Below are 12,608 nucleotides of genomic sequence, written 5' to 3' on the forward strand. Positions count from 1 at the left end.
ATATTGAGCCTCTCTTCATGTGTTTACTGGCCATCTGTATGTCTTTGGAGAAATGGCTGTTTGGGTTCTGCCCATTTTTTGACTATTCTTTGTTTTGATTTTTTTTTTTTTAATGTTGAACTGTATGAGCTGTCTATATATTTTGGATATTAACCCTTTGTAGGTTTTACATTTGTTATCTGTACATATAAGTGAGCTATTAAAAATTTTTTCCTGGTAAATGCTTGTTGAGAATAAGTACCTTATTTTAGAGGTGAACCAGTCTTTACCACTTTTAGAATTAAGAAGTCTTGCATTGTATTATCGGAGAAGGCAATGGCAACCCACTGCAGTACTCTTGCCTGGAAAATCCCATGGATGGAGGAGCCTGGTAGGCTGCAGTCCATGGGTCGCACAGAGTCGGACATGACTGAAGTGACTTAGCAGCAGCAGCAGCAGCAGCAGCAGCAGCGTATTATGTTTATTCTAAGTATGGTTGTACAGGGTTTCAAAGCTGCCTTTGTTACATTACACTAATGGCCTCATGTTGCACCATTTCTTCTCATTATAATTTTCAGCTATAGCCGTTCTCAGCCATCTGGAATATCTTTTTCTTCCTGTCGGTCTTATAAACTTCTAGTCATCTTTCAAGTCCTAACCCAGATGTATCCACAGGATAGGACCCTGCCTATGACAGCCTTCCAGGTGACCACCCCAGCTCACGCCTCATACCTCAGCTGTGCCCAGGGCTGAGTTGATGTTCAGGCGCTCACTCGTGTCCCAACTTTTTGCTACCCCATGGACTGAAGCCCACCAGGCTCCTCTGTCCTTGGGATTTTTCCAGGCAAGAATACTGGAGTGGGTTGCCATTTCCTTCTGCAGGCATCTTCCTGGACTGGGGATCAAACTGGCATCTCCTGCATGGGCAGTTGGGAAGCCCCTCAAGGCTGAGGTAGGCATCCTGATTCTGTGTTCCCGTGGCACCCACCCACTTTCTGGCATGTATATCATACTGCAGTTACCATTTCTTTCTAAGATGGAGCTCTTGAAAGAGCAGTGCTTGCTTTATTCATTTCTGAAATCAGTGCGTAGGATAGGATAGTACCTGTCACTTCCTAAGCACACAGGATATATTTGAATGAATACACTAAAACAACCTTACCATTAATTACATGTTACTCTTTAAAATCGTGTCAATGTTGTAGTAAGAATAATATAAAGAATAGACCCACCTGTTAATATTTTGCCATGTTTGCTGTATTACTTTTGATACATATGGGTGTGTGGTTTTTATTGTCATTGCTAAATAATTTAGGAGTAAATTGTAGACATAATGCCCCTTAACCACTATTATTGCATGTATCAGTAAGTTTAAAGAACTAGAAAGTTCTCTTACATAATCACAGTGTAATTATCAAATTCAGGAATGGGTTTGATAGGTTCTTTTATCTGACAGATAATTCAGTATTCAGATTTACTAGTTGATCCATTATAGTCCTTTTCTGCACTTTCCACCCCTTCTTCCATACAGGATCCTATTCAGGCTCATGCCCTGTGTTTACATTTAATTGTTGTTTTGCAGTCTTTTAATCTGAAACAGTCTCTTAGTCCTTCAATGTTTGTTTTGTTAAGCATGTATTCAGTTAGATTCTGTTTGTAACAAATAGGGTCTGCTTACAGGAACTTAGATTATACAGTTTATTTTTAGCATAGCTTTTAATTATTACACAGACATATGTGACTGGTAGGTATTCTAATTTCTGATTATAAGATATTCAAAGAAGAGAGTTAAAGAGAATAACTGTAAAAATAGAATTAAGAACCATGTAAAAGTTATTTTTAAGCTTTTTTTATTGACAGATAAAGGCATAAAATAAACTTGTCAGGTTATTCATTTTTATGTTTGTACATGCCTGTGAAACCACCATCAAGGTCAAAGAATGTTTTCAGCAGCTCAGAAGAGTCTTTGCTGCCCCTGCTTTTTAAAATTTTGGCTGCACTGGGTCTTGGCTGTGGCGTGGGCTCCTGGTTGCTGTGCGCGGGCTTTCTCTAGTTAGGCGCGTGAGGGCTTTCTCCTGTTGCGGAGCGCGGCCTCTGGGGCTTTCGGGCTTCGGTGATTGCAGCTCCTGGGCTCTGCAGTGCCAGCTCTGTAGTTGTGGCGCATGGGCCCAGCTGTTGCATGTCATGTGGAACCTTCCCTGACCAGGGGTCCAGCCCGCATCCCCTGCCTTGGAAGGCAGGCCGCCAGTCACTGGACCACCAGGGAAGCCCTGCTCCTTCTGATCAGTGTCTGCTTTTCCCACATTTCCTGGAAGGAACCACTGTTTTGACTTTTCTATTACCATCGATTATTTTTGCCTGTTCTGAGCTTCATATAATTAGGATTTTGCAATAGCTGTTCTTTGTGTTTTATCTCTCTCTCTCAGTGTAATGCTTGTGAGAGTCATCTGTGTTATTGTGTATATTAGCAGCTGGTTCTTTTTAATTGCTCTTTGTAATATTGCAGTGTACAAATATACCACAGTTGTTTATCCATTCTCTTATGTATTGGATTATATCCAGCTTTTGGCTGTTAAGGATAAAACTGGTATAAATATGCTGGTACATGTCCTTTGAGGAAAATAAGCCTGCATTTCTCTAGGAATGGAATTACTGAGTCATAGGGAAGTTGCCAGTGATTTTCCAGGTGGTTGAACCCATTTACATGCCTACCACCTGCATATGAGACTTCTTGTTGTCCTTGCCTACATGTAGAATTACCGACTTTGAAATCTTTATCCCATGTTCATGGATTATGAGAATTAATATTGTTAAAATGTCATTACTGCCAAAAACCGTCTCTAGATTCAGTGTCATCCCTATCAAGATTTCAGTGGCCTTATTTTTACAGAATTAGAAACAAAAATCTAAAATGTATATAGAACCACACAAGACTCTGAATAACCAAAGCAATCCTGAGACAGAAGAACAAAGTGGAAGGTATCACACTTCCTGTTTTCATGCTATACTATAAAGCTGTAATCATTAAATGATATGGCAGTGGTACAAAAACAGATGAATGAAACAGATCTGAAGCAAAAACAGATCAATGATCAATGAAACAGATCAAACAATTGAGATCCCAGAAACAAACCCACACATATATGGTCAACTAATATTTGAAGAGGGAGCCAAGAAAACTCAATGGAAAAAAAAGAGTCTCTTCACTTAATGATGCTGAGGAAATTGAATATTCCCGTGTAAAAGAATGAAACTAGAGCCCTGTCTTACACCACTCACAGAAGTTAGCTTGAAGTGGGTGCATGACTAAGACTTGAAACCATGAAACTTCTAGAAGAGAACAAGATAAAAACTCCTTAATGTGGCTCTTGGCAATGACTTTTTGAATATGACTCCAAAAGTAGAAGCACCAAAATAAGCGAGACTACATCGACCCCAAAATGAGAAACAGTCTACTAAGTAGAAAGCCTATGGAATGGGAGAAAATACTTGCAAACCATATAGTTAATAAGGAGTTAAATTTCTAAAAGTGTATAACAAGCAAACCATATAGTTGATAAGGAGTTAATGTGTCATAAGAACTTATATACTCAGTAGCAAATAATTCAATTAAAAAATGGGAAAAAGACCTGAATATACATTTTTCCAAAGAAGATAGAGAAATAGCTAATAAGTATGTGAAAAGATGCTTTGCATCACTAGATTATTCAGTTCAGTTCAGTTCAGTTCAGTTCAGTCGCTCAGTCGTGTCCGATTCTGCGACACCGTGAATCGCAGCACGCCAGGCCTCCCTGTCCATCTCCAACTCCTGGAGTTCACTCAGACTCACATCCGTCGAGTCGGTGATGCCATCCAGCCATCTCATCCCCTGTGTCCCCTTCTCCTCCTGCCCCCAATCCCTCCCAGCATCAGGGTCTTCTCCAATGAGTCAGCTTTTCGCATGAGGTGGCCAAAGTATTGGAGTTTCAGCTTTAGCATTAGTCCTTCCAAGGAACACCCAGGACTGATCTCCTTTAGAATGGACTGGTTGGATCTCCTTGCAGTCCAAGGGACTCTCAAGAGTCTTCTCCAACATCACAGTTCGAAAGCATCAGATCTTCGGTGCTCAGCGTTCTTCACAGTCCAACTTTTACATCCATACATGACCACTGGAAAAACCATAGCCTTGACTAGACGGACCTTTGTTGGCAAAGTAATGTCTCTGCTTTTGAATATGCTATCTAGGTTGGTCATAACTTGTCTTTTAATTTCATGGCTGCAGTCACCATCTGCAGTGATTTTGGAGCCCCCCAAAATAAAGTCTGACACTGTTTCCACTCTTTCCCCATCTATTTCCCATGAAGTGATGGGACCAGATGCCATGATCTTTGTTTTCTGAACGTTGAGTTTTAAGCCAACTTTTCACTCTCCTCTTTCACTTTCATCAAGAGGCTTTTTAGTTTCTCTTCACTTGCTGCCATAAGGGTGGTGTCATCTGCATATCTGAGGTTATTAATATTTCTCCTGGCAATCTTGATTCCAGCTTGTGCTTGTTCTAGCCCAGTGTTTCTCATGATGTACTCTGCATAGAAGTTAAATAAGCAGGGTGACAATATACAGCCTTGACGTACTCCTTTTCTTATTTGGAACCAGTCTGTTGTTCCATGTCCAGTTCTAACTGTTGCTTCCTGACCTGCATACAGATTTCTCAAGAGGCAGGTCAGGTGGTCTGGTATTCCCATCTCTTTCAGAATTTTCCACAGTTGATTGTGATCCACACGGTCCAAGGGCTTTGGCATAGTCAGTAAAGCAGAAATAGATGTTTTTCTGGAATTCTCTTGCTTTTCTGCTGATCCAGCGATGTTGGCAATTTGATCTCTGGTTCCTCTGCCTTTTCTAAAACCAGCTGGAACATCTGGAAGTTCATGATTCACGTATTGCTGAAGCCTGGCTTGGAGAATTTTAAGCATTCCTTTACTAGCATGTGAGATGAGTGCAACTGTGCAGTAGTTTGAGCATTCTTTGGCATTGCCTTTCTTTGGGATTGGAATGAAAACTGATCTTTACCAATCCAGTGGCCACTGCTGAGTTTTCCAAATGTGCTGGCATATTGAGTGCAGCACTTTCACAGCATCATCTTTGAGGATTTGAAAGAGCTCAACTGGAATTCCATCACCTCCATTAGCTTTGTTCAAAGTGATGCTTCCTAAGGCCCACTTGACTTCACATTCCAGGATATCTGGCTCTAGGTGAGTGATCACACCATCGTGATTATCTGGGTCATGAAGATCTTTTTTGAACAGTTCTTCTGTGTATGCTTCCCACCTCTTCTTAATATCTTCCGCTTCTGTTAGGTCCATACCATTTCTGTCCTTTATCGAGCCCATCTTTGCATGAAATGTTCCCTTGGTAGCTCTTATTTTCTTGAAGACATCTCTAGTCTTTCCCATTCTGTTGTTTTCTCTATGTCCCTGCATTGATCGCTGAGGAAGACTTTCTTATCTCTCCTTGCTGTTCTTTGGAACTCTGCATCCAGATGCTTATATCTTTCCTTTTCTCCTTTGCTTTTCACTTCTCTTCTTTTCACAGCTATTTGTAAGGCTTCCTCAGACAGCCATTTTGCTTTTTTGCATTTCTTTTCCATGGGGATGGTCTTGATCCCTGTCTCCTGTACAATGTCACGAACCTCCATCCATAGTTCATCCAGCACTCTATCAGATCTAGTCCCTTGAATCTATTTCTCACTTCCACTATATAATCGTAAGGGATTTGATTTAGGTCATACCTGAATGATCTAGCGGTTTCCCCTACTTTCTTCAATTTAAGTCTGAATTTGGCAATAAGGAGTTCATCATCTGAGCCACAGTCAGCTCCCGGTCTTGTTTTTGCTGACTGTATAGAACTTCTCCATCGCTGGGTGCAGCTAATATAATCAGTCTGATTTCGATGTTGACCATCTTATGATTGTTAGGGAAATACAAATCAAAACCATAGTGAGATATCTCTCATGCCTCTTAGAATGGCTGCCTTCAAAAAGACAGATCAATGTGGAGAAAGGGGTCCCTTATTCACTGTTGGTAGGATTGCAAACTGATACAGCCACTATGGAAAATTCTGTTGCGGATCCTCAAAAAATTAAAATAACCATATTATTCAGCAATTCCACTTGTGAGAATATATCCAGAGGAAATGAAAATACTAACTTGAAAAGATATCTACAGTCTTACGTTCATAATAGCATTGTTTATAATAGCCAAGGCATGGAAACAACTGAAATGTTCATTGACAAATGAATGGCTGGAGAAGATGTGATATGTATGTACACAGTGGAATACACTTCAGTTGTTAAAAAAAGGAATCCTGCCATTTGTACTGTGGATGGGCATTGAGGGCATTGTGCAGAATGAATAAATCAGATAAAGACAGATTTTGTATGGTCTCCCTTTTGTGTGGAATCTGAAAAGCAAAACTCAAGAGAGATCGGATTCATGGTCTAGAGTTAGAAGATAAATAAGCACTAGGGATGTAATGTACAGCATGATGAGTATAGTTAACACTGCTGTGTGATACGTATGAACAGTTCAGAGACTAGATCTTAAGGGTTCTCATTACAAGAAAAAAGTGTATTTTTTTCTTATTCTTTTTATTGTACTTATGAGATGATCCGTATCAGCTAAACTTAAAGAGTAACCATTTCACAGTATGTGTAAGTCAAACCATCATGCTGTATACCTTAAACTTTTGCGGTGATATATGTCAATTATATCTCAGTAAAACCGGGGGAAAAAATTTATAGTCATTTCTCAATATATGCAAAACATTATTATGTTGTGTATCTGAAGCTAATATAATGTAATATATTAATTATATCTCATTTTCAAAAAACTAGCCATTATTAGGGGAATGTAATGGTCTGTCATTGTGTTTTTCATATTTCCCTGAAGTTTAATGATGTTGGCCACATTGTCACATTCTTATTGGCCATTTGAATGTCCTCTATTAGTAAGTACCCACTTACATGTTACCTTTTTTTTAAGTTGGTTTACTTGTCTTGTGGATATATAGGATTTCTTAATGTAGTCTGGATTTGAGTATATTGTGAATGTCTTCTGGTTTATGTATTCCCTTTTGACTTTCTTAATGGAGACTTTGATGAAGAAAAACAATTTTATGTCACTGATAGGTAAACTTTTAGGTAAACCAGTTCTAATTTCTAAAGTTAGAATTCTGATATCCAACCAGATTGATTTGTAATAAAAACCATTTTTAAGTTATGTCTCAAGCAGTAGAGTAGGGTAGACTTACTTTCAAAGAAAAGGAAAACCAAAGTATTGACATCTGGACTTTAATGGGAACATTCAGATAACATACATGAGTTGTGGAATAAATCCACGATTGTTAGTTTAATTATATTGTGTTATGTATACAATGGACTTCCCTGGTGGCTCAAACGGTAAAGAATTTGTCTGCAATGTGGGAGACGGGGGTTTGATCCCTGGGTTGGGAATATCCTCTGGAGGAGGCCAGGGCAACTCACTCCAGCCTGGAGAATCTCCACAGCCAGAGAAGCCTGGAGGGCTAAAGTCCTTGGGGTTATAAAAGAGTTGGACAATACTGGGTCAGACAACACTGAGCACACACCACATGTATATAAATGTTAAATTAAGTTCTGGGGATAGATACAAAGTATCACTGAGCCTTCTGGATTTTATTCTGGATAAGATGTATAGTTTTGGTTTAGGACAAGAAAGCTCTTTTTTGGTAATACATAGGTATTTCTGTTCCCACTCTGTCGTTTCTGAAAGTAGGAAATACAAATAATGTCTCTTTTTTCTGTATACCATAGAGCAGTTTCAAGTAAGTATATTCACCTAGTACTTAAAATTAGGAAAAGGTTTAGCATAATTGGCAGTATACAGAAATGAGTTAGGTGTTGTGGAGGAGCTTAAATTATGAGTTACAGCCTGTACATATCTGAGAGAAATATAGATGTGCCCTTATTGAAGGAGGTAGAAAGATGTACCTAAACCAGCAAGAGAAGGAGGGAAGAGACAAAAGGAATGGACACAAATAACTCCGCCACATCCTTACCTTGTAGGAGGTTCAGGCCTGTGCATGTTTCACCGTCTTCTGTGCCGTCGAGTGGGCAGGTGCTGAGGCTAGAGGGAAGGGGAGGGGTTCCAGCGTGAAAGGCGCACACTGCTTTCCAGTCAGTAAAGAACCAGAGCCTTTTTCATTTGAGGGTGAAGTGGGAAAGGAACTTGCCAGAGAACATAAATGTTATCTGAAGGAGAACATTGAAGGCTAGAGGAGACTAATGGTTTTAATTTTTATTGGGGTATAATTGATTTACAGTGTTGTGGTGTTCAGGTATACAGCAAAGTGAGTCTGCTGTATGACTGTCTGGCCAGTCTTTCAGGTCCTTTTCCCATGTGGGCCGTTAGAGGGTACTGAGTAGAGTTCACTGTGCTCTGCAGTAGCTCCTTATTGCCTCTCTTAGGTGTAGCAGTGTGTCTGTGTCAGTCCAGTCTTGCAGTGAATCTGTCCCCCCTCACTAGTGGTTTTTTAAGCAGAGGCCCGGGATTTTAATAGATTAAAAAGCATGGCTTTTCTGGTTGAAGGAGAAGGTGAGGGTTAGCTGTGGGGGTTAGCTGTAACACTTTATTCCCAGGAACTGGGGTTCCATGTCTTGGCAGTCCTTGAGGCACTATGAGGAAGGGCAGTTTTAGATCTGAACTAAGTTCAGAATGATCTCTGTTTCTAAAGCAAGCCATTCAGTATTACAGAAATCCAAGTCTGTGCCCTGACCAGTAATGCTGAAGAAGCTGAAGTTGAATGGTTCTATGAAGACCTACAAGACCTTTTAAACTAACATCCAAAAAAGATGTCCTTTTCATTATAGGGGACTGATACACAAAAGTAGGAAGTCAAGAAACACCTGGAGTAACAGGCAAATTTGGCCTTGGAGTGCAGAATGAAGCAGGGCAAAGGCTAGTAGAGTTTTGCCAAGGGAATGCACTGGTCATAGCAAACACCCTCTTCCAACAATACAAGAGAAGACTCTACACATGGACATCAAGAGATGGCCAACACCGAAATTAGATTGATTATATTCTTTGCACGCAGTGATGGAGAAGTTCTATACAGTCAGCAAAAACAAGACCGGGAGCTGACTGTGGCTCAGATGATGAACTCCTTATTGCCAAATTCAGACTTAAATTGAAGAAAGTAGGGGAAACCACTAGACCATTCAGGTATGACCTAAATCAAATCCCTTTCGATTATACAGTGGAACTGAGAAATAGATTTAAGGGACTAGATCTGATAGAGTGCTTGATGAACTATGGACAGAGGTTTGTGACATTGTACAGGAGACAGGGATCAAGACCATCCCCATGGAAAAGAAATGCAAAAAAGCAAAATGGCTGTCTGAGGAGGCCTTACAAATAGCTGTGAAAAGAAGAGACGCAAAAAGCAAAGGAGAAAAGGAAAGATACAAGCATCTGGATGCAGAGTTCCAAAGAACAGCAAGGAGAGATAAGAAAGTCTTCCTCAGCGATCAATGCAGGGACATAGAGAAAACAACAGAATGGGAAAGACTAGAGATGTCTTCAAGAAAATTAGAGATACCAAGGGAACATTTCATGCAAAGATGGGCTCGATAAAGGACAGAAATGGTATGGACCTAACAGAAGCAGAAGATACTAAGAAGAGGTGGGAAGCATACACAGAAGAACTGTTCAAAAAAGATCTTCATGACCCAGATAATCACGATGGTGTGATCACTCACCTAGAGCCAGACATCCTGGAATGTGAAGTCAAGTGGGCCTTAGGAAGCATCACTTCAAACAAAGCTAGTGGAGGTGATGGAATTCCAGTTGAGCTCTTTCAAATCCTCAAAGATGATGCTGTGAAAGTGCTGCACTCAATATGCCAGCACATTTGGAAAACTCAGCAGTGGCCACCGGATTGGTAAAGATCAGTTTTCATTCCAATCCCAAAGAAAGGCAATGCCAAAGAATGCTCAAACTACCGCACAGTTGCACTCATCTCACATGCTAGTAAAGGAATGCTTAAAATTCTCCAAGCCAGGCTTCAACAATACGTGAATCGTGAACTTCCAGATGTTCCAGCTGGTTTTAGAAAAGGCAGAGGAACCAGAGATCAAATTGCCAACATCGCTGGATCATCAGAAAAGCCAGAGAATTCCAGAAAAACATCTATTTCTGCTTTATTGACTATGCCAAAGCCCTTGGACTGTGTGGATCACAATAAACTGTGGAAAATTCTAAAAGAGATGGGAATGCCAGACCACCTGACCTGCCTCTTGAGAAATCTGTACGCAGGTCAGGAAGCAACAGAACTGGATATGGAACGATAGACTGGTTCCACATAGGAAAAAGAGTACTTTAAGGCTGTATCTTGTTACACTGCTTATTTAACTTATATGCAGAGTACATCGTGAGAAACGCTGGGCTGAATGAAGCACAAGCTGCAGTCAGGGTTGCCGTGAGAAATATCAATAACCTCAGATATGCAGATGACACCACCCTTATGGCAGAAAGTGAAGAAGAACTAAAGAGCCTCTTGACGAAAGTGAAAGAGGAGAGTAAAAAAGTTGGCTTAAAGCTTAACATTCAGAAAACCAAAGATCATGGCATCTGGTCCCATCACTTCCTGGCAAATAGATTGAGAAACAGTGGAAACAATGGCAGACTTTATTTTTTTGGGCTCCAAAATCACTGCAGATGGTGACTGCAGCTAACTACACCCTGTGTACAAAGGTGGTTGTAGCTGTTTTCTTGGAATCTGTCCATTGAAATGTTAGTATTAGTCCCAATTCCGTTTTCGTGTTTGAAGAATGGTTTTCTTTGTATAAGACATTTTTCATTCTGTAGCTTGGTTACACATGTACATTTGTGGTTACTGAATCAAATCCATATGAGGTTCATATTATGTCCATGGAGTGGGAACCACTGATGTATTCTAACATAATAAGGGTTTTGGACCCAATTATAGAGTGTGTGTGCGCGCATGCGTATGCGTGTACACACATGCGCAGGGGCTTGATTTCCCCACATCAGTAAGCAGGTTTTGGGTATCAGATGAATGATTTACAATTCAGCTCAATTCTGACACTGTCTGTCTGGAGGTAGCATCACCTTCCAGAGGTGAAGGGCTCAGTTCTATAAGACCATGCTTGGCTTCAGATGCCAGTTGCAAAGTCCAGGTTGTCACTTGTGCCTTTTGATCCCCCTCTTTGGGTTTGATTAGTTTTTGCTAGAGTGATTCATAGAATTGAGAAACATTTTTCTTATTAAGTTTTCCAGTTTATTGTAATAAAAAGATGTAACTTAGGAATAACTAGATGGAAGACATAAATACTTAGGGTGCAAGGTACAGAAAAAAGCAAGGAACTTTCTTGCTGTCTTCCCTGGCACCACTATGCCCAAATCTTCATGGGCTTTTCAAACCAGAAATATTCTTTTTGATTTTTATGGGGTTGACTGAGTTTATTTCCTAGAGGTGGGGGAGGAGGGGCCCATTGAAAGTTTGAACCCTCTTGATCACCTGGCAACCAAATTAATTCCCGAAGTGGACTCCAGAAGTCACATAATTAACAGGACGTAAAGATACTTTTGGGGTTCCCTTGTGGCTCAGCTGGTAAAGAATCTGCCTGCAATGCGAGAGACCTAGATAAACAGCAAAGATATTTTGCTTTTATCATTTAAGGCATTCCAACCGTTTTAGGAGCTCTTATACCAGAAGAGGGGACAGTGACCAAATATATATTATTGTAAATCGCAGTATCATATGTTTCCTTTTTTTGAATAGCTGAAAAAACTTAGGCTTAAATGTGTGAGGAGGTTTTTCCATAGAGACACAGCAAGAACTGGACCCTGAAATACTGTGATTTTTTTTTTTAATGTATAGTGTTTTTATGCATTTAATTGCCTGGATATTTCTAAATTTGTGACTTTGAAATAAGCAAATATTAATGGACTGAAGGTCTAACAGCCAAACTTGAAAATCATCCAGATTTATTATTTCCAGGTCTTTGAAGAAACTGGTTTTGATATTAAAGATTATATTTGTAAGGATGATTACATTGAACTTCGGATCAATGATCAGCTTGCTCGTTTGTACATCATTCCAGGAATTCCAAAAGATACAAAATTTAACCCAAAAACCAGAAGAGAAATCCGGGTATGTAATTGAGAAGAATTTTTAGGTTGCTGGATGGTATCTAATTAAATGATGTAAGACATTGCTTTTAGAAACTCCTTGATAATAACTAATTTTCTTGTGTTTCAGAATATTGAGTGGTTCTCCATTGAGAAATTGCCTTGCCATAGAAATGATATGACCCCAAAATCCAAACTTGGTTTGGCACCAAACAAATTTTTTATGGCCATTCCTTTTATCAGGTATGTTTGTATTTTTTAAAATAAGAAACTTCACAATTCTGATAGTTTTTTTACATAGCCAAGTTTTAAAAGTGAATTCTTAATGTCTCCATAGACCATTAAGGGACTGGCTTTCTCGACGATTTGGAGATTCCTCAGATAGTGACAATGGATTTTCCTCAGCTGGTAGCACACCAGCTAAACCTACTGTGGAAAAATTGAGGTAAAGAAACAGATGTGTTG

The 12,608-nt window shown here is 39.8% G+C and overlaps 1 protein-coding gene across 2 annotated transcripts in view; it reads left to right on the plus strand.

The window, feature by feature from the left end:
• The window catches only part of DCP2 (decapping mRNA 2), a 49,630-nt gene that overhangs the window by 25,279 nt on the left and 11,743 nt on the right, over positions 1-12,608 (plus strand). Inside the window, exons 5-7 of one of the 2 annotated variants that reach the window (XM_005685022.3) lie at positions 12,013-12,165; positions 12,274-12,386; positions 12,481-12,588. In XM_005685022.3, coding sequence (XP_005685079.1) covers positions 12,013-12,165; positions 12,274-12,386; positions 12,481-12,588 — 374 coding nt within the window. The remainder of the gene's footprint in view (positions 1-12,012; positions 12,166-12,273; positions 12,387-12,480; positions 12,589-12,608) is intronic. The other variant, XM_018053752.1, reaches the window with a different exon arrangement.

Source organism: Capra hircus, chromosome 10 (assembly GCF_001704415.2).
Source record: "Capra hircus breed San Clemente chromosome 10, ASM170441v1, whole genome shotgun sequence".
In the NCBI taxonomy this organism is placed as follows: Eukaryota; Metazoa; Chordata; class Mammalia; order Artiodactyla; family Bovidae; genus Capra; species Capra hircus.